At 35.5% G+C, this 22548-nt stretch overlaps 5 protein-coding genes across 7 annotated transcripts; 2 read left to right on the top strand and 3 right to left on the bottom strand.

Moving 5' to 3' along the window:
• Positions 1-349: 349 nt before the first annotated feature.
• On the bottom strand, positions 350-2865 carry LOC130745830 (monothiol glutaredoxin-S15, mitochondrial). Its single transcript, XM_057598224.1, has 6 exons — positions 2707-2865; positions 1996-2130; positions 1758-1857; positions 1153-1219; positions 630-708; positions 350-548 (listed from the first exon to the last, which is right to left on the bottom strand). The coding sequence occupies exons 1-6, from the start codon at positions 2767-2769 to the stop codon at positions 501-503; spliced, it is 492 nt and encodes a 163-aa protein (XP_057454207.1). The 5' UTR covers positions 2770-2865; the 3' UTR covers positions 350-500.
• Positions 2866-2917: 52 nt separating this feature from the next.
• On the top strand, positions 2918-8708 carry LOC130745828 (uncharacterized). Of its 2 annotated transcripts, XM_057598221.1 has the most exons (13): positions 2918-3059; positions 3370-3513; positions 4083-4187; positions 4272-4381; positions 5037-5191; positions 5296-5384; positions 5469-6006; positions 6304-6390; positions 6813-7054; positions 7167-7249; positions 7686-7797; positions 8037-8111; positions 8199-8708. In XM_057598221.1, the coding sequence occupies exons 2-13, from the start codon at positions 3433-3435 to the stop codon at positions 8379-8381; spliced, it is 1860 nt and encodes a 619-aa protein (XP_057454204.1). In that variant the 5' UTR covers positions 2918-3059; positions 3370-3432; the 3' UTR covers positions 8382-8708. The 2 variants fall into 2 exon arrangements, with proteins under 2 accessions (XP_057454204.1, XP_057454205.1); XM_057598222.1 differs by lacking the exon at positions 2918-3059 and having other exon boundaries at positions 3374-3513; positions 4277-4381.
• A 1325-nt stretch (positions 8709-10033) lies between these two features.
• Positions 10034-11308, bottom strand: LOC130742600 (late embryogenesis abundant protein 2-like). Its single transcript, XM_057594695.1, has 2 exons — positions 11163-11308; positions 10034-10737 (listed from the first exon to the last, which is right to left on the bottom strand). Exons 1-2 carry the CDS (start codon positions 11214-11216, stop codon positions 10297-10299), a joined length of 495 nt encoding a protein of 164 aa, XP_057450678.1. The 5' UTR covers positions 11217-11308; the 3' UTR covers positions 10034-10296.
• A 5620-nt stretch (positions 11309-16928) lies between these two features.
• Positions 16929-18806, top strand: LOC130745827 (uncharacterized). Its single transcript, XM_057598220.1, has 3 exons — positions 16929-17087; positions 17500-17889; positions 18446-18806. Exons 2-3 carry the CDS (start codon positions 17519-17521, stop codon positions 18525-18527), a joined length of 453 nt encoding a protein of 150 aa, XP_057454203.1. The 5' UTR covers positions 16929-17087; positions 17500-17518; the 3' UTR covers positions 18528-18806.
• Positions 18807-19852: 1046 nt separating this feature from the next.
• On the bottom strand, positions 19853-22423 carry LOC130745826 (uncharacterized). Of its 2 annotated transcripts, XM_057598219.1 has the most exons (3): positions 22229-22399; positions 21538-22131; positions 19853-20284 (listed from the first exon to the last, which is right to left on the bottom strand). In XM_057598219.1, exons 1-3 carry the CDS (start codon positions 22241-22243, stop codon positions 19997-19999), a joined length of 897 nt encoding a protein of 298 aa, XP_057454202.1. In that variant the 5' UTR covers positions 22244-22399; the 3' UTR covers positions 19853-19996. The 2 variants fall into 2 exon arrangements, with proteins under 2 accessions (XP_057454202.1, XP_057454200.1); XM_057598217.1 differs by having other exon boundaries at positions 21538-22423.
• Positions 22424-22548: the final 125 nt, after the last annotated feature.

Raw genomic sequence — 22548 nt, 5'->3', positions numbered from 1 at the left:
TCTCTCTTTATATTATCAAAGAACCTTAGCCTTGTTTTCTCAATTTCAGAGGTTTTCCTTTTTTCTTTTTCCTGTTGCTAACTATTGACCTCATACGACCACATGTGTTGAACGTAACATGAACGGCCTTTGATCATAATTCATAAGAAGAACTCCGTTCATTCTAGTTTTGAAATGAGCGCCAACGTTAAACTAGTGCTAACTAATATCCAAACATAGCCTTCGATCCTTCAAATTTCATTAGGTGGCAGCATCCAAATCCAGATGCACAAGTTTAGTCTTGACTCTTAATTACTTAATATAGAATAAATCAGCATCAAAGTAAGGTACAAAGGGGGAAAATCATACATAAAGGAATACCAGCACTTCTTATTTGAATATAATCCAGAAATTCAGGAACAAAGAATTCACAAAATATCGCCTTTAATCAACTCAAATAGATGATATCAAGAAATTCTTGTAAACTACAACGCTGAAATTTCATCATCTCAGGCCAGCTTTTACTGCTTGGACGTAATATCTTTAAGCTTTTCCTTCAACTCACCAGTCTACAGGGATACAAAAAATTAATGAACAGTATAGTGCGAAATAATAGCCACGAGTAAAAAAGTAAATTCATGCGAGCTAACCTGGTGCATATTGAGAATGATATCTGATCCCCCAACAAACTCTCCCTTGATGAAAATTTGTGGAAATGTTGGCCAGTTACTGGACAGAAAAGACATGGTTCAACACTAGGATATCATACAATTTATTTTCCATATCTATCAATTATTCAACATCTTAAAGGAAACAAGCAGCTAAACTGTAAAACTTGAAAGGAAGTGTACTTCTGGCGGTAACCTCCTTAAGAAGTGGCAGGTGATGAATTTTACTAATTCAGTGAGAAAGCAGTGAGAAGGGAAAAAGTGAGTCACAAGCCTAGCCTGTTGTAATTCAATAATTTGATATTCGAAATTGATTTTTTTTTTCTATTTCCATTTCTTATTCACATCAGCCCACCACATTGACAAACTATCTTCCATCAATATTTTTGGTGAACTATATAAACTACAAATACAGATGACTGATACTTTTGATAAGAGTGTCATATATGTAATATGCTATGAAGCAGAGAGTAAAAAATCATTAAATCAACAAGCATGAAGTTACCTGAAGGCTTTCACAGCATTTTTCAGTTCAGCATCCTCCAAAATATTTCTAGCGCTTATAGAAACATCTGCAATAGACACATAAAATAATAATTGCAACCTACCGAACTGTCATCAAGTAATGTGAATTCATATTTGTAAATAATTTCTTCTACAACTTCACCATAAAGAAATCAGCCTAGAGAAAAATACAATTCAAACTACAAAACTTTGCATCTAATATAAGCAGGTAGGTCATTATAATAAAAATTCATACTAGCAGACACGCTTATCTTTATTCTAGCTTCCATCAGTTTTGTCATAAAAAGAAAATGATACTGTCATTTGATGACGGTGAATTCTAAATGATGATAGTCAAGTTCAACTAATTATTGTGAAGAAAATGAGAATATAGCAATAGAATAGTCATGTTGCAATCACCTGCCTTCTGCACATTAAATCACCATATTGATTACTAGAAACATAATCCTAATTCCTACATCCATACTGAGTCTAGACTATATTAATCTTCTAGACTACAAATGCATCTATTCAATCAGTCAGGAATTAAGTTATGGTTTTTTTTTTTTTTTGAAATTCAAAGTAAGTTATGGTTTTAGTACATACCATATAGATTTAAAACTCTGACTGCAAGCGAGCTAAATCCACATTGTGGATATTCAGGCACACCTTTCATGTAAATCATAACAGGATTATCCTTGACATCCTGCACATATTAATCACAGTGAACAAGAGTTTAAGACCACAGAGAATAAGAGCTCAAGTTACAGATTACTTAACATTACTAAAACAAGGAAAAAAATATAGAATTTTACACACAAGATATCAATTGTTGTGCATTTACCTGCTCAACAATATTTTCCAAAGATGTGCCAGAATTCTCAAGCTTATTAGCTGGCTTGAAGTCATCGTGCGTGTCTGAATCATTTGACACCGTAGTCGAGTATCTCATGCGATAATTGTAAAACGAACCATTTAACTGCCAACATGTTAAAACGAAGACCATTAGAAAAGGAAAAAAAAATTGCAGTTTGAAGAATTTATAAAAAACCTAACCATCGTTGACCCTAATTAATAGAGTAAACGAGTTTTGGAACCCTGTCCGATCCTACGTAGAATCTCGTGTTTAACTGGTCACCTTCCCCAAAATCAAATTGGGGCAAGTAAAGCCAAGGATGATTGAGGCATACAAAATGCCAATTCATGTTCCCATCTTGTCATTCTAAGCTGCTCACAACTAGTAATGCCAATCTAAGCAGACAAAATACAAAAACTAAAGAACCAAAGCTATATTCAATTATTCATCAGTCCAAGTTACTATGAATACATAGTTAGATTGTTCCCAATATCCCCAAAGTTCTAATACTATATAGAATACATAAAACACCCATTTAACTTCAATTACTCAACACCACCAAATGGAACAAAACAAACGAGACCCATTATTCAGGGTTAAGTAAAGCTTGCAACTTTGGATGATTCACATAAATATACGCAAAAAAATAAACTAGTAAACTATTATACATGCAAAAAAATTGAAGCTTGAAGATCTTACAGGCCTTCTGAGAGAACGAGCTGCGATTCCCTTGAAGAGTAGATTTTTCAACGACGTCGCCATTTGAAAGAAAGATCTGAACTGAATGAATGCTCACAAGTCACAACCCTGATTGAAAAAAGAAAAAAGAAAAGAAAAAGATTGAAACTTTGAGAGAAAGGGTATACATTTATGAAAGGTCTGAAATACCCCTGTGTATATCTTTCTTATTCCAAAACCCAAAACCCTTTTTCTTCCTTCATCAACTTCACACACTCTCCGCAGCCTCTGCAAACAAGGGCTTAGCTCAGAGTCAGAGGGGGCTATCTAAAGATTGAAACTTTGATCGATTTTGCTTTCATAATTTTGCTCAGGTGATTTTGTTGTTCGTTTTTTCTTCTTTAACTTTCTCTTCTTTGTTTTTCTTTTTCTATTTGATGAATTTTTTTTTCAAATTCTTCTGCTTTTGAGTTAAACTCATTTGATTTTGCAAGAAAATGTCTTGAAATGTTATAAAGTTTTGTGCTTTATTGAATTGGTTTCACTAGTTTTGTGCTGGTAGTTGAACTTTCAGTAGTTTGTGTTTGTTACGTTGTAGCTTGGGGACCCAATTGCCCTATTGGTTTGGGTAATGCAAAGTTATTATCTTTAGTTAGTGCTGAATCTGGCTCTTGTCTGATTTAGGTACTGTTGCTTCCTTATTGTTTGGTTTTCCTGAGTTGTTGTCTACTTGGAAGAAGAAGAAGAATGGTGAAGGAACATGTTCTCACAGCTTTCACTCCTAATGGTGACTACGTGGCTATTCTGTCTGTCGATGGGACGGCCAAAGTAAGCTCACATTTTTCTCCCTCTTGCATTTGATGTTTGGTGGTAGTTTTCGTGAACCGATAAGTGCCTGGTCTAATTTGACTTGTTAGTTGATGCTAATGAAAATGTTTTTTCTAACCAGTTTTTGAGAATAGGAACGAACTTCTTGGTTGGGGCATAAATTAGCTTTGTGACCGTGTTCTATTGCTTGTAGAGAGAGATGTGCACCTGAATTTGATTTTTATTTAGGGTTTAGCGGAATTGAAAGTTTCTCTTTTGGACACTAATTATTGGCAATTTTTGAGTTACCAATTTTCACCGTAACAGTGAATGTAGGTTCTTACATAATGATTAACTCTTACTCTTACAGTTTATACTCTACAATCTTCATATATTCTTTAGAGAGGTTTTGCTAAAATGGTACCTGATGAGGTTTATTAATAACACGCTGTAAATTGCCAATCCAAAAGTGTTTGACGATCAATATGCATTGCTTTTGCATATGAGACTTTGTAGATATTGAATTCTGTGATTGTATTTCCAATGGTTCTTGTGAGGTTGATAATGGAAAATCATTCTATAATTTTCAGGTTTGGAACACTGACAGTGGAAATTTGTTAGCAGAGTGGAAGCCATCTGATGGAGATCATGAAATTAATTATTCTTGTATTGCGTGTAGTTTTATTGGGAAAAAGGTAGTACGGACTTCTTTTAATCTCTAATGCTTTTTTATGCTGGAATTTTTTTTGTCTGATATGTACTTCGTTCTTTGTAATTAGCGTAGGAAAGAACAGGGAACTTGCTTATTAGCTCTTGGCACAGTTGATGGAAGTATTCTGGCTGTTGATGTTTCCACCAGTGAGAGAAAGTGGACTACTAGCCATCCTGGGTAATGTTGTCATTCCATTTTTTTTTATGAAAACTTTCTATGTATTTATCTTATGAAGTCTCAAAGCATAACAAGATAAAACTATCCATACAAATGAGTGCTTGGTTGTAAGGGATTCTTTGGTAGACCAAGTTTATATTCAATTTGAGTGCCCAACTTGTTGAAACTTACAGTTGGTAAAAAGTAATGATGGGCGGGACCCAAATATAAAAATGTCTAACAATATCACTTTTATTGGTTCCATGTACAAATGACTCGGTACTCATATTTACCCTAGATTTTTCCCTACTACTCTGATTTTACATTTTAATGATCATTGCCAAGTGTCAATCCTTTCTCCACTAAGACATCAGTTTTGTTGGATCATGTTTTTGTAAACAAGGGTATTGGCCAGTGTTATGTGTGTGTACATATGCGTCAGTGCGCGTGCTTGTAGAGTTTGTTCATTGGCTTTCAGATAGAATAAATATCTGTATTGTTCATTTTGGTCTAGGTGTATGTGATTATGAATGAATATATGGGGTACAGATAATGTACTTTAATCTCATTTTAAAAGCATGTTAGTTGACCTTCATATATTGACTTGTATGCTTTGTTATGAGGTTAAGATGATAATTATTCCCTGTCTGTAATATATTGTCCTTGTCACATACAGGGGGGTTTGTGGACTTTCATTTGCAAATAAAGGACGTCTTCTTCGCATTGTTGGACATAATGGGATGGCATCTGAGATTAATACTGAGACAGGAGAGCTTTTAAAGGAGTTTAGAATCTCAAAAAAGACCATCTCTTATGTGGCTTTCTCACGTGGTGAATACTAAATCCATTTAGACTTTAGAGCTTGTCCATCATAATGATTGATCTTTTTAGTTTTTACATGGCATTTGACACTTGTCATTTTACTCTTTTTCCAGATGAAAATTATTTAGCTATTGTCGGCACTAAACCACGAGTTATAAGCTGGGAAAATGGGAAAGAGGTTCTGAAGTTCCCTACTGAATTGGTAAACTCCATCACCTACTCTGGATATGAATATTTGTCTCACAATCTCAAAGCATTATCAGATTTTACTTTTATTCCTTAACAGGTAAATGTGCAGTATGTTTCTATATCCAATGATGCCGAAGATTTAGTTACATTAGATGTTGAGGGTAAACATCTTCAAGTTTGGAGGTGCGATTTAAATTCAGGAACTGTGAGTAGTGGTCCTACACTTCCCGTGAGGCATTCTCCATTAGTTTTTGAATGCCATCGTGGTTGCAATAAAGAAGATGACTTAGCTGTCTTGGCAGTTACGGGGTCAGGGGCAGCCTTTATGTGGAATTTGAATTTGAAAGCCTCTTCTGAAGATCAGATAAAACCAACTAAAGTTACCGCAAAGATGAAAAAAGTTGAAACCAATATGGAAAACAGTGAAAGTTCAAAAAAAAGGCGGACTCCAATCATTGCATCCAGATTACAACCTGTTGGGGAAGACAAACAGATAAAAGCTCTTGTAACTTATGGTTCTATAGATCATCCACATTTTACTGTCTTAAATGTTGGCAACTCAGGGGAGGATATAGTATTAGATGTTGGAGAGGAGAGTGATTCTGTTCAGAAGCATGACAATCCTTCTAACAAAGGTCAGATATACTCCATATCTTATAGTTCTACGTACCTTTTTGCTTTCTTTTGAGTAAATATTAGGTATTTTTGTTTTTATTATTTTTTCAGGATTATTAAATTGTAAGGAACTTTTTTCTGCTCCAGTTGGAGTTATTTGTCATGGATTGTTGATAAACTCATGAGATTCCATTTGGAATAAAATTTTACAATCTTAAATTTTTCATTTTATTTTTCTTTATAACCTTGATTGTCCTTTACAACTTCTCTAAATGTTTTAAATTATATATGTCTGTGTGACTTGAAACTGGAAGCAGAAGTACCAATGGAAAGCAAGAAGTCTAAGAAAAGACACGCAACATCTGATCCTGATCTCCCAGCCACGACTAACAAGGTGGATTCTGGTAAGAATCATAATTCTTTATATAGTTAGTTACATGAGTAAACTTGGTTCCACCTTCATTGAGCGTCAGTATTTTGGATCTCATTTTCTTAATCTTATGTTCCCATTAAAATTGATACTACAGTTTTAGTCGCAGCAGTTTTTTAACTGAATTGTGAGAAGTCCTATACTATTGGTGTATGTATGATGACAAACTTTTGAACTTACAATCAGCTATAGAAATCTGAATGCTAATAAGATTAAAAAGAAAAATCTATCTTTGTTTCCATAAAAATTGGCTTACAAAAATCTTTTGCATGCTGATTTATGTAAAATTTACTGTTTGGTATGATGAGTAGTAGTAGTAGTAGTTACTATCACCATTCTTAGAAGTGTGCATTCTTGGTCAAACATTGATCTGTATTTTTCATACTGGTGCATTAGATCAATGTGAGACCGCAGAAGGAGTGCTTGTTGATGATGATTTATGCGAGCCAACAATGGGAGAGAAACTTAGCAGTCTCTCTTTGCTGGATGATAACAAATCCAGGAGTGATGAAGAGCAAGCATTGACTGCCTCAGCAAAGCCTCCAAGTGCAGACTCTGTGGATGTTTTGCTTAAGCAAGCATTAAATGCTGATGATCGTGCCCTTCTTCTGGATTGCTTGTACACGCAAGAGGAGAAGGTTTTCTTTTTCTCCAATTTCTGCTGAACTATATTTATATTTGAATTTTAATGGGAAGTTGCCCAATTCCTCAGTCTCATGTATGTGATGCATGATGTAACTCCTTCTGCAGGTTATTAAAAAGTCAGTTGCACAGTTGAACCCATCCAACGTTCTCAAACTTCTACACTCTCTCATATACATTATTGAATCTAGGTAACTCGTCATAACAATAACTGACCAGTGTATCAATATATGCCTACTAGTGCTCCTGTTGAACATTAATTAGTCTTCCGCTTGGTTGGCCACTGCTTGATTTTGAATTTCTTTCTCTTCTCTCTCCCTCTCTTTTTTTAAGGGGAGGGGGCCGATAAAAAAATCATGGCATTCAGCATGATCAGTGAGATGACCGTCTTCTGGTTAGCAACCAGGAAATTGGTTAAAACTTGTTATTAAGTAATATTAACATAAACAAAATATTGGCAGAAAAAGTTGCTACACAACTTTTACCAAGTATCCATCTACTGTAGCTTGAACAGAAATCAAACAGATAGCCATAATTGATCCCTCATGACTGCAAAACTTGTGCATTTTGCATAACTCCTGATGAATTCTCAATATAAACAATTTTTTCTTCTTTCTTTTTGTATAGGGGTGCGATTTTGGCATGTGCTCTTCCATGGCTGAAATGTCTACTTCTACAGCATGCAAGCGGCATAATGTCCCAGGAATCTTCCTTAAAAGATTTGAACTCTTTGTATCAAGTGAGTTCCGCTGATGATTCCACTTTAAAAGCACTTAATGTGTCTGTTGCTCTACCTCTGTCTTCTAAACTATCAATATATGCATTTCATATATTATTGCTATGCTTAGGAGAGGATTTTGTCTTCTATTAAAAAGTTTGTATTAGACATGACATGCTTGTAAAAGAACACCTTTAACTGCTGATCATATTTTTGCACCAGCCAATAGTATTTCCTTACTCGATCTGTTTTTCTTGCAGTTGATTGAGGCTAGAGTCTCCACTTTTAAACCTGCAGTACAACTGTCAAGTTGCATGGACATTCTTTACTCAGGGGTAAGTTTCTTTATGCTGTCATCTACAAGCGGTTAGATAGAAGAAGCCGTGATTACCTTGTGCTTATGCGTGGTTTCTTTTGAACAGGTTATTAACGAGGAGGTAGATGAAGTTGAAACAGTGCCAGTTATCTTTGAGGACAAAGATGATAGTGAAGAAGATGAATCTGAGGATGATGATGCCATGGAAACTGACCAAGACAGCAAAGATGAAGAAGCATTTGATGATGTTAGTGACATTGAAGGAAATGATGATATCATGGAAGATTGATTAATGATGTCTTGCGAACATGTTTTAAAAACTATTCACAAGATGAAGTCCCAGTAGCAATTGGTTGAGTTGGCAGATACTGGTAGCAATTGTGGAAGCGCCATACCTGATCACTTACCATGACAATTTTGAAATATTTCATAGTTTGACATCTGTTTTGTTTCTTTGTTTGTTTTAACCAAGGTATTCCCACAACGGTTAGCAATGAGATTAATCTCTCGCCTCAGGCCAAGGTAGGGAGTTGGTCAATGATAATTCGATACTATTTATGTACTTCACATATACAGTTAATCAGGTATTAGAATCTTTATCTTTGATTTGAGAAAACGTGTTTTATCTTTTATCTGATCAAATAAACTATTTCACCTCACTTAGATTAGACGGGTTAATGTTTAGAACCACGTTCAGTTTGCCCAAACTTGCATTGGAGTAGTTCCATAACTCATTTCAAACACAAATAAAAGCCTCTCAATCGAGTTTTATTATAATCTTCACTTGCTAGCATCTGCTTTCAATTTCATCATTTGTTATTTCACCTATCTTTTCTTTCTTTTTTCAATGCTCTTATTGTCTTTTAATTTTATTCTCTAAATTTTGTATATAATTTACTAAAATATTTGATACATCGGAAGATTAACAAGAAAAGAAAAACTACAAGCAAGAAAACGAGTCCCTTAGGATGAAAGGTTTGACTTCCACCGGAGGTCTCTCAAAAACATGAACTCTCAAAGAACTAGCTGCTGCGCCAAGGTGAGCCAAACAATCTGCTGCAGTATTCCCTTCTCGGGGTGTCCATTGAAACGTCACTTGCCATGGCAGCCGGAGAAGAGTAGCTATTTCCTCTAAAATATTGAAGAATTCTTAGAGAAATCGCTTTCATTTCCTAAATTGAAATCTGAATTCAGAAAGGGAAATTGAACAAAAAATATTTAGTAAAAGATTTATGAGTTAAATACTGAAATATAGAAGAATGCTTAGAAGTGATTTCCTTGAAAAATTCCAGTAAACAATTAGGAATGATCGTGCACATACTTTTGTGTCATTAGTTCATTCAAATAGAAATTACTTGGTGTACTTGTTGGTGAGGTGTAGTATTAAGGGTAAGTTGAGAAATCTTCCTATTTATAAGGACTTCATTAACCATAACTCCATAAGACTTAACAATTTGACTGCAAAGCTGAGCCATTGTATGTACTAGAGGTGAGATATACTTTTTACTATATTTTAAGTACAAATGAATTTGAAAGTGAATTATGGTGGCAAAGATATGAGAAGTATAGTGCATGGAGTTTATTTTGGTTCACATGATGGAAAATCCAGGTTATTTGGTTACAAAGCCAACCATTGTTCTAGAGGTGATATGGTCAAATGGACCTTTTACAATCAGTTCAAGTGCATAAGAATTCATTGCTCGTATTTTTTTCATGGCAGCAAGTAATCTTCTCAGCAGATTTACAGTTGCTGTTAAATACTGACTCCAATGACTAATAAGTCCTCATCTAAGATGCTTTTACAGTTTACTCCAAGTCTCCAATTGTCTTGAATTTTTTTAGTTACAATTTGGAAGACAGTTCCAATTGTCTTGTATTTAATATTGAAGCATTATTTACTTATAATTATTAGAATTGCAGGAAAAAATAAAACTCCACAAATGACACAAAACTACTAATGGAAATTTTGATTGAAGGTAAATCATGACTATTACAACATAGCTCAAATGAGAAAGTAGACACTCAAGCTAATAGTACATAATACATTCCCCTAATGGGCTAATTGTACTTAGTACATTCCCCTAATGGATATATAAGGGGATTGCAATTTATTTGAAGAAAAACATGCTGAGAATGGTGGTAAAACTAAACCATTCTCAAGAAACACAAATTACATTTTATTGAAACAACAAAGCAAACAGAAACTAAAAGTTTCTTGGATCTTGGGTGGTGGTGTGGGTGGTGGTTGTGACATGCTCCTTGGTTTCATCCTTCTGTCCCATACCCAATGTGCTCTTCACAGCCTCAGTAGCACCCTGTGCCATGTCTTTCACCTTCTCCCCTGTCTGCTGCATGAACCCTCCAGTATTGTCGTTCCCAGCTTGGGCCGATTCCCTGGTGGCCTGGCCCATCTCTGAGGCCCGTTGCTTTCCAGCTTGGGCTGTCTGCTGGGTCCTATCCCCTGTAGAATGGGCCGCCTGCTGAGTCTTGTCCTTAGCAGCTTGGGCTGTCTGCTGGGTCTTCTCCTTCGCAGCCTGGGCCCCTTGGGCTGTCTTCTCCTTAGCAGCTTGGGCCGTTTGGGCCGTCTTGTCCTTAGCAGCCTGGGCCTTCTCCCCAATGTTGCCCATCATCTGGTTGCCCTTTTCCTGATCCATCAAGTTCATAACCAAATATTAAATTTCAAATTTTTTCATAATTATAGATAAAAAGCATAATGTTTACAAAAAATAAGAAAACTACTATTAGTTTTGGTCCCTCAAATTTTTTCTCTGTAAGATAAATCCCAAAAATAAAAAATACACATGTTTAAAATTCTTGAGGGACTAAAACTTAAGTACATAAAAAATAATTCTGAAGATAAAAATTACTAAAGAAGTAGTAATTTTTCTTGTATTGGTCATCTCATGACTCATATAGACCAAAACATGAATATTTCCATAATGAGGATACTTTTTGAAGAAATATTCTTTGGATTAAAATCAATAACTGACTATTTTGTAGTGACAAAAACTCAAAAACATATTTAACCTTTACATGAAATAAAAATGAACTGTAGAATGACATTGATTACCTCAGTTCGGCCCATGGTCTCACCAGCTCTATAGCTCTGATCGTGGGAAGCCATTGCTGTTCTTGAAAATATGCTTACTTGTTTCACTCACTATAACAGTAGATTTTTGCTCTTATGGTATCTCAAGCACTTTCTATTTTTGTGATGATGTTGGAGTTACATTCATGTAAGTAATCTATTTATAGTATTTCATGGATTGAGTATGGGTACCACGTGTCCTGCTTGCTGACACGTGTTCAAACACGTGCCGGTGTTAGGCCATGGATACGATTGCGAGTGCCCTTTAAAAGTGTAAACGTATCTGGCTGGAGGGAATAAGCCTCTGGAATTAGGACACGTTGCCATTAGTTGAATGATGATGTAATGATAAAGTTTAATTTATGAGGCGATAAGGTACTGAATTCAGGACTCATAGGCTATACACGTCTTTAGAGAAACTAATAAATAAAGGTTTATCTTAGGAGCTGGTTTAAATTATGTAAATATCCATCCATCGTCCCTTTTTATTTCACCCCTCTAATTGAAATTACCAGGAGAGTCCTCGTTATTATTCAATCAAGGGTAAGATTAATAGAAATTACTTGTAAGACAAAGTGGCCATGAAATTTCATTTGGATAAACGTAGAATATGACCAGTTTTTTTATTACATTTGAAAAGATAAAGAACAAACAACAAAACTAACCAAGAAAATTTTAAATGACGAAATTAAATTGGAAGGAGAAAACTTCCAAAAAATACTTGCAACTAAAATATTTTTAAGAGGAAGATGAGTAATAGAGGCTGTCTACTCTTAATTCAACATGTCTCTAGCTAAGACTCTAACCGTGGCCGAATTTGATATCATTTGTCATTCTGTCCTTTTTTATTTGCCAGCTTCTTTTCACAAATACTGAAATACATGAAACAATACGTGTACACATATTTAAATTATTCATTATATAAACAATTAAACATATTATTTACATGCATAATTTACAGTTTCAAAAAAAAAAAAACATGCATAATTTACCCAACTCAGCCCGTTCATCAGCCCGGGTCCAGTACTAGCCGGGTAAAAAGAATGTTTTGGATTTGTTTCGTGTTATGATGAACCAAGGCTGTTTTTATGTCCATGAGTTTCTAATGAAGTTTGCTTCTATTGCTACACGGGCTTTAGTATTTTATAGCTTCTGTTTCAAATATGGGCTGTATGGTTTTTGAGCTATATTAGGGCTTGACAAAGAAGGTAGACTTAATTGTAGCTTTGATCTCTCATTTATCATGATTTTGCGATTTAGTTCTCTAATGTTTAAAACGAACTTTTTTTGTCCCAAAACTTTTAAGTTCTTCTGTCACTCTTTCATCCAATTGTTAACGAAGGTTGATGATGTGACATTAAATAAATTTCACGCGGCATGACTATAGGTTATGTGGCATGACTAGTTCTTACGTGACATTGACTTGATTAAATTGATTAAATAAAAGAGGGTGCTCCCCTATTCAAGCTCTAACTCTACCACCCTTCTTCCTCTTCTCCTCTTCCATCAAGCTGGAGATGGATTAGAACCTCTTAGATTTTCCACCATCATCAGTCTCATTTTTCCCACTGAAAAAGCAGTTATCATGAACTAGCATGAGGCATTTCTCACTAAATTTATCTTGCTCTAATTCTTTGATTTTCTCCACCACCTTTGTCACTAAAGTTACCACCTTTCTTCTTTGATTTCCATCTCTCTCAACAGTCAATTATAAGCCGTTAAAGAGTCTTTCATTGGAGGAAGAGGAGAAGGAGTTCGCACATGTTGGCAAGGGGGTTTGAATTCGAGGTGAGGGTTGATGGCAGAGGAGCAATAGCTTCCATAAATAATTTGACAAGGGAGTGACAGAATGACCTAATTTCACAAATTAAATATTTGTGAACCCAGTTTTAAACATCAAGGACCCAAATCGCACAAACCCAATAGATGATAGCTAGAGCTACGAAGTTATTACTATAGATTTCTCCAACGCATTCACTTTCCTGATTCTCCGCATAGCTTCGACCAATAGTTATGGTGATTGGCCTGATCTTGAGAGTTATTGTTCGAGATCTCTTCAACGGATCGATCTCTTAGACCCTTCATCACAACGACACTTAGACACAATTCGAGAACTCTCGTCCCGAACACATTCGGCATATCCATCCACTATGGGTTCAACGTGGCTTTGACCAAAGACTCCACCACTCGATCACAACAACCCAGCGACGTAAGTGACCTAGTGACACATATCCTGAGCCATAGATGCACACAATCGGTATATTCGTCTTAAATACGCCTGTAGTATGATGAGACAATTTTCCCGAGTCAGCTAACTGGGACAATTAACTGAGACATTTTGAACAAGTACCAAGGAACTTGAACTCATTGCGTTTGACCCAAGAAACCACGTTATTGACCATTACTCGTTTACCTAACGGTAATGCGAGGACAAAACACCCTAAAGCCAATGACCTTGGGCAGTAAACTGAAACTTGAACCTTCACAACAACACACTTGGTGAATGAAATCATTTGGCTAGAACAAAAAGGAAAAGACAACAACTACGATCTGCCCAAGGTTGTTCTCTTCCAAAGTGAGTCAAACCAACGCGACTATCAAAGTCGTTCACCACGTTCAAGGACTTATTAGCATTGCATGTAAATGATTGCCACGATTCATTCTCCCATGGCACCTGAACAAACATAGAGGATCGAAGGGTGAAAGGCTTCCTGCGCTAGGCGCGATGTTGACTCCACCTAAATCCCTTCAACCCCATCACCAAAGTAGGGAAATCTCTTCCAAATACACCTCAAGCACAAAAAGGATCCAAGGGCAAGCCGCAAGGATTGCATAACCTAGGTCAACGAACGAAAAAAGAGCATTAGAAGAACCTTTCAAATCTCATCCTATTGAAGGGGAAGTGGTAAAAATGAGGATTGTTTTTCAAGCCATGTATGATCAACATTAGCAGCAACACTCTCCCACCAACAACATTAAACTCAGTCACGTTCACAAGGATTTGAGTCTAAGATCTCAACTTATGCTAGAATAACATTATGTAAGTTGATATGCGCGTTAGGTGGTCCCTTGTGCTTCTCATACATACAAATTTGGTCATAAAAAAGTAAAGATAACTTGTTATTATTTTTACTTTTTTATATAAAAAAAACTAAACATGTGTTGAACTCAAATTATTATTTTTACATGAACTCTCTACATTCTTTAAGTGAGTGGTTTGTAATTTGATTCACAACTCGTATGAATCGAAAGGAACTCATTGATAAACTCCTATGTGTGCTCACTGTGGGAATATCTTAATTTTAAAAAAAAAAAACTGTTGATTTTTTCTTATCTTCCTCTACATCCCTTACAATTATATCAATAAACAGGTATGAATGCATTATGCTGATAATAATAAAAACAAAATTGTTAGGAAGATTCCTTACTCCATACATAAGTCAAACATTTACCAATTGATATTTAGTGTGCTTAATCACTAAGTTACGTTTAAAACCAAATCATATGATATATAGATTATCTTTTGAAGTGTTATACTCTCATTACAAATAGAAAATAAAGTGACTAACTGAGAAAAATAAAGTGAAATAAAGTAGATGTGCTATATATCATAACGATGACAAAAGAAAACAAAAAAGAAAGAAACTTAGGATATAGTTAGCAGCTAGCAATGAGTAGTAAACATGAAATGAACTATTCATATCTATCCTTGTCAAAAGTACGCACACAATCACACATGTAGCAGAGGAGAATGAGTTGGTCGTGGTCTTGCATGGAAACGATTACCAAGGAGAATCGAATCACCATCTTTAATCTTCTTTACAGTTTGCCTCTATTTCCCTTTACCCTTCCCCAAGAGAATGGAGGCCAGATCTTGGTTCATTCATTCTTATTACTACCATTCACCAAAGAAAGAGAAAGAGAAAGAAATTATGAATTTGTGTGTGTGTGTGTGACATGCATTGCATAGAGATAGATAAAGCTGAGGTTAGTGTGAGAGAAATTAAAGAGAGAAAGCATAAAATAAAAATCAGCAGTAGTAGCAGCAGCCGCAGCAGTGCCTTCAAGCAAAGAAGAGAAAAAGAGAAAACAAAAGATGGTCAAAATGAAAACCTCGAAGACTTGTTATTCCATCATCTATCTTTATTGAAACTCCCCATTTGCCTTTTCTTTTCTCTTTTTCTCATTTATTTATTTTTCTTGTCTCTTTTTCCTTCAAAGTTCTGTACTCCCTTGTTTCCCTGCCTCCTCTCACCATCTTCTCTACATACATATCATACAATTATCTTTTGTATATGTACAGTTTCAAAATTATGTTTCAGTTTTTTGTCCCTCAAAAAAAAATTATTAACTTAATATGAGGTATATACACAAGAACAAGGTATCAGAATTTTGGTATTATGAAGAAAAAAATGAATTAAACCCACATCTCCCACTAATTCTATCACTAACCTTTTACTCATTGCCCTTCCTACTTTTATAAGAGAATAAAGGAATATTCAAATTGTAAAGAAGAAGCTATTTTGTATCCAAATTGACTGTCAAATTCTGTTGATTCCCAAAGAGTAATAGACATGAAAGAGACATGGATCCCCTCGTGGATGCTAATGGGATAATTTGTGGGCCGGTTCTATATGATTTTAATTGTAAGAATATTCATTTCATGGCAGCAAATGCTGATTTGGATTCCACATTGTCCAATAAAAGGTTGCCAAGTTTAATTTCTTTTTTCTTTTTTTTCTTTCCTAATGTTGAATTTCCTTTTTGTTGCGTACATGGATTCTGTTTGTGGGGCTGCAATTTGAATTTGATTCATATAGCCAAATGCTCTGGTCAAAGGGCCTTTCTAAGTTCATGGTTTATTTGATTGATGAGATCTTGGGTTGTGACATTGTCTGTTGTGCTATTAGGTTGCATGCTCTTACTGTGGGTCTAGAATTTGTTGACTTAGCTTTCTTATTGCTAGTTGCTATAGATCATGAGAAAGTGTCTGTTAATTTAGTGTTGTGCTCTAGTAATAGTAATACATAACATACCATTGTGTCAAGCTTAAAATTAATACTAATAAACAGAACATTTTTAAGTATAAGTGTATAACCATGTACATCAGTATAAGATGGACTTAAATTAAGTTTATGTGAATTTGATAGTCACTCTGCTTTACCTTATTGAGGGCAAAAACTTAAAAAATGACATTTCATACAAGGTAGTCCTTGAATTTCTCAATCTCATTTTTAAGACAATACACCAACTAGTCCTGAAAATTGTGAAGTAACATTACTAGCAAATAAATACCTTGCTTGTAGAAAGAGCGATGTTTCGATGTTTGTTGACACTAACGCAAATAGACGTTACCACTCATTTTAAGACAAATAGTAAACGAAACTCTTCTTTTGAATATGAAAGTGCTTTCAACTAAATATTTCCATGATTCTATTAATATGTTAGTCATTCTTGAATCTTGATGGCCAGGGTTTAAGCTTCTAGAGGCCATGTAATAATTAAAAAATGCTATGAAATTGAATGTCCGATTTTGGAATTGAAGGACAAATGATTATCCTATATGCACTTTGCATTCATTACCGTACCATTCAAACTTAAACAAAATGAAGTTGTAACCCACTGCCAAAGTATATGTTCAAAATTCAAAGCAACCTCTCTTTGGAATTGCAGCACAAATTTCCTTTATCTTTTTTCCCTCCTTTAGAATTCACTGATTCCATTTATCAAGGTTACCACTCAAACAACACTTAAAAGTGCTACAACACGGCCCTCCATTTATTCTCTTTTTCCTCTGGTCTCTGCCAGTATATAAGGCCACTACCCTATATCACATTTCTTCATCAGTAAAACAATCCTCTTCAGCTTCTGTATCTCTGATATTTCAAGTTTTTCTATTATCTTGAGGTTAGTCCTGTTTTTTCACTTCTGCTATCCCCTCATCACTTTTCTTTCAGTCTTACTTAATCTTCAAAAAAAATTCATGTTAGTCTTCAGTAATTAAATACAATCTTCCTTCTACTCTCTATCATGTCAGCCTCGTAACTTGTTTTTATAGTTTTCAGAGAAGTTAATCCATAACTAAGTTTCTTTTGTTTCCTGCATTATAATAAGCAGAATGCTACCTAGCAAGCTAGTGTCTACTACCATTATCAAACACTTGTGCATGTAAATGATAATATGGCACAAGTACTTTGCTTAACAGAAAATTTAGTTTCTTTAAAATAATGATATGTCATCATAGTGACAATTTATTAATACTTGATACCTGTTTCATCATTTTTATAGTCTTCTAATGAAATTTTGGTGAATGCAACAGTAATTGCAAAGAAGCAAACATGAGCAGGCCCGGAGATTGGAACTGCAGGTCCTGCCAGCACCTGAACTTTCAGAGGAGAGATTCATGCCAGCGATGTGGGGACTCCAAATATGGAGACAGGATCGATTTTGGGGCATTTGGAGGTGGAATTAGAGGAGGGTCTTCATTTGGGTTGAGCGGTTCAGATGTTCGCCCAGGTGACTGGTACTGTGCTGCTGCTAACTGTGGTGCACACAACTTTGCTAGCCGCTCAAGCTGCTTCAAATGTGGTGCATTCAAGGATGACTTAGTTGGAGGCTTCAGCAGCGACATCTTGCGCTCAAGAGGCGGCTTTGGTGGCGGCGGCGGAGGAAGACCTGGATGGAAATCTGGTGACTGGATATGCAGCAGGTGATTTTTATTTTATCTTACAATCTTTTGATTATTGGTTCTTTATGAGGAGCAAATTTTCAGTACTTCTGTAGTAGTGACGTACTTCTAAAGTATTTGAAGTACTGAAGACTCAGTACATTCCACTCATAAAGTGATAGTTATCTTCTTTTGGTTAATTTAAAAAAAAAATCAAAATTTGGAATAACTTGCCATACATGTCAGGTGCCATGCTTTCTCTTTATTAGAGAACACCTCATGCTTTTATGTTGTGTAAGCCCAAATGCCCTAATAACACATACCAATTACCAAAGCCACTGTTGGTGTTTATAGGCATGCAATTGATATGATATATCCTTTATTTGGTTCCCCTTTCTTTGACTGCTTTAAGGAGTTACATACTTTGAAAACTAGTTTTAGCTTTTGATCACTTGCACATCTCAAATGAAAAACAAGGTTACATGCACTTTACTACCTATTTAACAGGTAAAACAGTAGTCCTATTTAACTAGGTAAAGCAGTAGTCTATGTGTTTCTTGCTGTAAAATAACATGATTTTTTTATTTCATTTGAACAGATCAGGATGCAATGAGCACAATTTTGCTAGCAGAATGGAATGTTTTAAATGCAGCGCCCCTAGGGACACTTACCAGATATGACTATGAGAATATCCAAGCAAGACATTAATTACTAGAGATGCTGTTAGATGTTAAATTTAATTGCTTTGGGATGTTAAAGACAATGTTAATTCTGAAAAGGTGGTTTGAAACGCCATGTAACAGAGAAGCCACATCCCTTAGGCTCTTTCTCAGATTTCCCTCAAAAGCTACAATGTTGTTTTGGTGCTTTAAACTATTTTCTTTGGTCTGTTTTAGAGAGTTCATTTATTGTATGGTGCGTGGTTTTCTTAAATGAAGATGAATATTTCTTTTCTTTAATTTCTCACGGTAAGAGCTAGTAGTACTTCCTAAATGTATGTGTCAGATCCATCATTATCTCACACTCATTGAGTGGAAGAGGTTAATCAGTAATTTTGGACAGCAATTAAAGTTAAGCATACATGTTATAGCGTGTTTGGATTGGTAGTAACACACAATCCAAAGCACAGTAACTCCAGAAGCTACATTTTGTAGCTTCTCTCCATAAGTGATTATCAGAGTTTTAACCATGGAACCAAACATGCTATTAGTTCATATGGTTTACCATTTGTAACTATTTTTGTAACTCGAAACCAAAATGGAACAAGACAAAAAAGTCTACCAAGCAATCTAACAAGGAACAACTTTTAAAACCTTTAGGTTGGCCAAAAGAACATTTTGACATAACTTTGAATGAACATTTAGCAATGTAATTATTAAGTTGATCATATTTTATAATAGTTAACTACAAATATGCATTGTGGATTCCCTGACATCACTGGCATAGTGAGCATATTTGACACACAATCACATTGGATTCCTTTCACTGAATGTAAAGTACACATTCAAAAAGGAAGTGCATTGTGGATTCAAAAGATAAAACCCAAGACTCCAAAACTCTATCTGCTTTTATGTAGGACTCTTGTCTTCCTTTCAGGCAAGCTTTATGTTAGTGAAGTGTCTCCAATTCTTTTCAGGCAACCTTTCTGTTGGAGATGTCTCTCCAAATCTAGATTATATATAAGATACATGGCCCTTCTTTTATTAATATAAATTCTTTGGGGTCAATATTATTATTAATATTTTGTTAAAGGCTACATGACTTATCAGCTAGGGGTCCCAAGATGTCTTCCTAGTTGGATGCAGTTTGGTAATGGAGCTGATTATGAAATATTATCTCCTAAAACTCTGATTAGCCTATCAATTCTGAAGTTGAAAATCTGTGATTCTTCTTTCCAATAAGGGACATTTTCACTGATTAGACATGTTTTCTTTTGGGTTCCTCTCCCTTCCCAAGTTAGAACCCATTCCATTATTTTCCTTTATAGTCATTTATTTCTCTTATATGAAGAAAAATAAGTAATATTTTGAATGATAAATGAGGGAAATGAATTCCATTAGTGAATACAAATGATTGCTTTAATGAGACACACTATACCAAAGACACTACAGAAGAAGATAATTGATGCAAGAACCATAATACTCATTTTCTATTGCAATGTATTATCTTCAGAAGATCTTGCCCATTTGATAGTTGACCAGGCTAAGGCGTCCATTGGATCAATGCATTTCTTAAGAAGAGGATCATCTTTGGGCAAGAGATCCCGCATATCATCAGAAGCAAGGATAACAGAGTTCACGGCTCTTACCAGAAGAACTTGAAGCGCAATTCTAAATAGATTGCATGCCCCTTCCATGTCTTTTCTGTCCAAAGCTTCTATAGCAGGTATCACTGTATGCTCCATAGTTGCTCTATCAGGCAGCACAACCTCGAACCCCTACATGTAAAGTAAAGAAGTTAAATAACTATTCACATCTCTACATCCTTGCCACCACAATTCAACATGGTCTTGCTTATGTGGAATAAATAAGGCCACGTGGATTGTATTATTTAGACAAAAATGATGAACAGAACTCCGTATAGATGTTAACATGAGAATGCCGAAATGGACCAAGATAGTGAAAAACTGAAAATACACAAAATGATGATGCAGAAGTAAGCATTGCAGGAAAGTCAAGGAATAAGAGAAATAATCAAAAGAAGAAATTTCGCCAAGAAATTTATATGATCTACATATGAATTACAACTGCAGGGCTGTGTTAATAAAATCTTCCACATGCACATGTTTGGCTTACAAATTCCACTATAAACATTTACAGATGCCAATGGTTATTCATAACAATGAACAGATGTAGCTATAGTTTGATAATGATTTAGCCTTGATTCAAGTGGAATCATGTCTCTTTGGAGAGTGGAAAGTACTTGATCAAAGGTTCAACCCAACCTTATTCCAAACTCCAAAATAAAGATAATAGGGAAATAGCCGAGGTATCAGAAAACAAGACTCAAACACCTTGTCCCAAGAATCCAGGGTTTGGCATATGACAATACTGTTGGCACTTGTGCAATGAAGTTAAGAACATAAATAGTAGTATATATTGTTTCCATACTATAGGGCATAAACGTTAGTTCCCAGTAAAGAACACAAATCAAGAGATTGAAAGGTTTGGAATTGCTAAAACATTGATTAAACTTGGCATGTTTGATAAAAATTCAATTTTCAAGTGCCCCTAAATTGAACTCTTGGGCAATTATACCAAAACAAAAGCACCTATAATGTAGTCTATCACACATCCCCTTAATATAGTAGCTACCCTATCCATTTCATTTTTGGTAAGAGAATATGAACTGCATTGGAAGTTGGAACTTCAATTTTATATTGTAATGATAATAATACATGTACCAATCTGTTCAAACTCATGTAAACCGGATGCCGTTCTTCAATTTCTCATAACTCATAAGCAACCAAGCAGAAATCTACAAATTTTAAAATTGAAGTTTATAGAGGTCTGCTAACATGATGAGAGTACCATAAAAGTAACATTACAGTGGAAAAGCAAGTCTTTAAAGTGGGGGCACTTCTCAACTTCTCAGAGAATCTACTTTTCTTTTCTCAAGTTTTCAGATATGCTGATCACAGTTAACACAAAAAGCTATTCAGAAAAACATCACTACTGGGAGAAAAATTACTTCATTCTGAAGCTTCTCCTGATAAAACCCGGCTGCTAGAGTCGCGTTAGTCGCGAGCACTCCGATCCGCAAGGGATTACCAGCTTCAAGCGGCTTTAACTTAGCATCCTTCAGTCTCCTTGCAACACACTCTGCCATGTGAAGAAAAGGAACAGAACATCCCTTAGACACCTCTTCATACCAAGAATGCGAAACATGGCAAGGCATCACAACGCAACGCGCCCCGGAACACTCAAGAAACCCCCTTTTACTCATCAAACTCTGCACAATTGAGGAAGTGTCCAATTTCAAACCTTCAACTTCACTTGTGCTTGAAACAAGATAGCTTCTTTCATAAGACAAAAGCTCCTTACTCAACAGAGGATCAGAACAAATCACAAAAGGAGGTGCATTTCCTCCATCTTCAGAACTGAATTCCACAAGTTTTCTTAGAAATTTCAAAGTGGCATTCACTGAAACCCCTCCAATTACACCCACGCTATTGGGTAGAGTGACCAAAGGGGTGGGAAATTCGCCACTTTCACATGCAGTTACAACAATTGATGATTTGGTTGTCTTGCACGGGTTTCTAGGTGGGTTGAAATAACATGATGTCTGGAAAGACGGTGTTAAGATTGCTTTGAACATGTCAAAAGTTTGGAATTGGGAATTGTAATAGTACTACTTCATTGAAGAGTGAATGTGTGTGTACCTTAATCTGGAACATGATCTATCTGTTGCAATTCATGTTTTGTTAAGCTGTAAGAGTTGTTTTCTTGTGTGTGATGAACCCCATGTGCAAGAAGAACCAAACTGAGTTCATGTGCAAAGATTGTCATCTGAATTTACGCGTCTGTCTCTTGTCTCACTCCACTGTGAAACTACCTGGACACTTCTCTTTCGCAAATCATCGGATAAAAAAATTGCAGGCTTACTGGCTTAGAGGGTAACAAAAATTGAAAAAATGGTTTAAGTTCAAAAATTGGATAAATATTTTAGAAATATTTATTATTTACTCGCACTCGTTTTCAG

Source organism: Lotus japonicus, chromosome 3 (assembly GCF_012489685.1).
Source record: "Lotus japonicus ecotype B-129 chromosome 3, LjGifu_v1.2".
Lineage (NCBI taxonomy): Eukaryota > Viridiplantae > Streptophyta > Magnoliopsida > Fabales > Fabaceae > Lotus > Lotus japonicus.
The sequence above is the reverse complement of the archived record's forward strand: the minus strand, read 5'-3'. Positions and strand labels throughout refer to the sequence as shown.

Excerpts from the sequence above, each read along its gene's own strand:
- LOC130745830 (XM_057598224.1), bottom strand. The coding sequence starts at position 2,769 with ATGGCGACGTCGTTGAAAAATCTACTCTTCAAGGGAATCGCAGCTCGT. Across the intron at positions 1,858-1,995 it reads TGGAAAATATTGTTGAGCAG|GATGTCAAGGATAATCCTGT; the intron begins GTAAATGCACAA and ends TAATATGTGCAG. Across the intron at positions 549-629 it reads TCATTCTCAATATGCACCAG|ACTGGTGAGTTGAAGGAAAA; the intron begins GTTAGCTCGCAT and ends GTATCCCTGTAG.
- LOC130745828 (XM_057598221.1), top strand. The coding sequence starts at position 3,433 with ATGGTGAAGGAACATGTTCTCACAGCTTTCACTCCTAATGGTGACTAC. Across the intron at positions 3,514-4,082 it reads CTGTCGATGGGACGGCCAAA|GTTTGGAACACTGACAGTGG; the intron begins GTAAGCTCACAT and ends TATAATTTTCAG. Across the intron at positions 4,382-5,036 it reads TGGACTACTAGCCATCCTGG|GGGGGTTTGTGGACTTTCAT; the intron begins GTAATGTTGTCA and ends TGTCACATACAG.
- LOC130742600 (XM_057594695.1), bottom strand. The coding sequence starts at position 11,216 with ATGGCTTCCCACGATCAGAGCTATAGAGCTGGTGAGACCATGGGCCGA. Across the intron at positions 10,738-11,162 it reads AGACCATGGGCCGAACTGAG|GAAAAGGGCAACCAGATGAT; the intron begins GTAATCAATGTC and ends TTGATGGATCAG.
- LOC130745827 (XM_057598220.1), top strand. The coding sequence starts at position 17,519 with ATGAGCAGGCCCGGAGATTGGAACTGCAGGTCCTGCCAGCACCTGAAC. Across the intron at positions 17,890-18,445 it reads GGTGACTGGATATGCAGCAG|ATCAGGATGCAATGAGCACA; the intron begins GTGATTTTTATT and ends TCATTTGAACAG.
- LOC130745826 (XM_057598217.1), bottom strand. The coding sequence starts at position 22,164 with ATGTTCAAAGCAATCTTAACACCGTCTTTCCAGACATCATGTTATTTC. Across the intron at positions 20,285-21,537 it reads AGGAGAAGCTTCAGAATGAA|GGGTTCGAGGTTGTGCTGCC; the intron begins GTAATTTTTCTC and ends CTTTACATGTAG.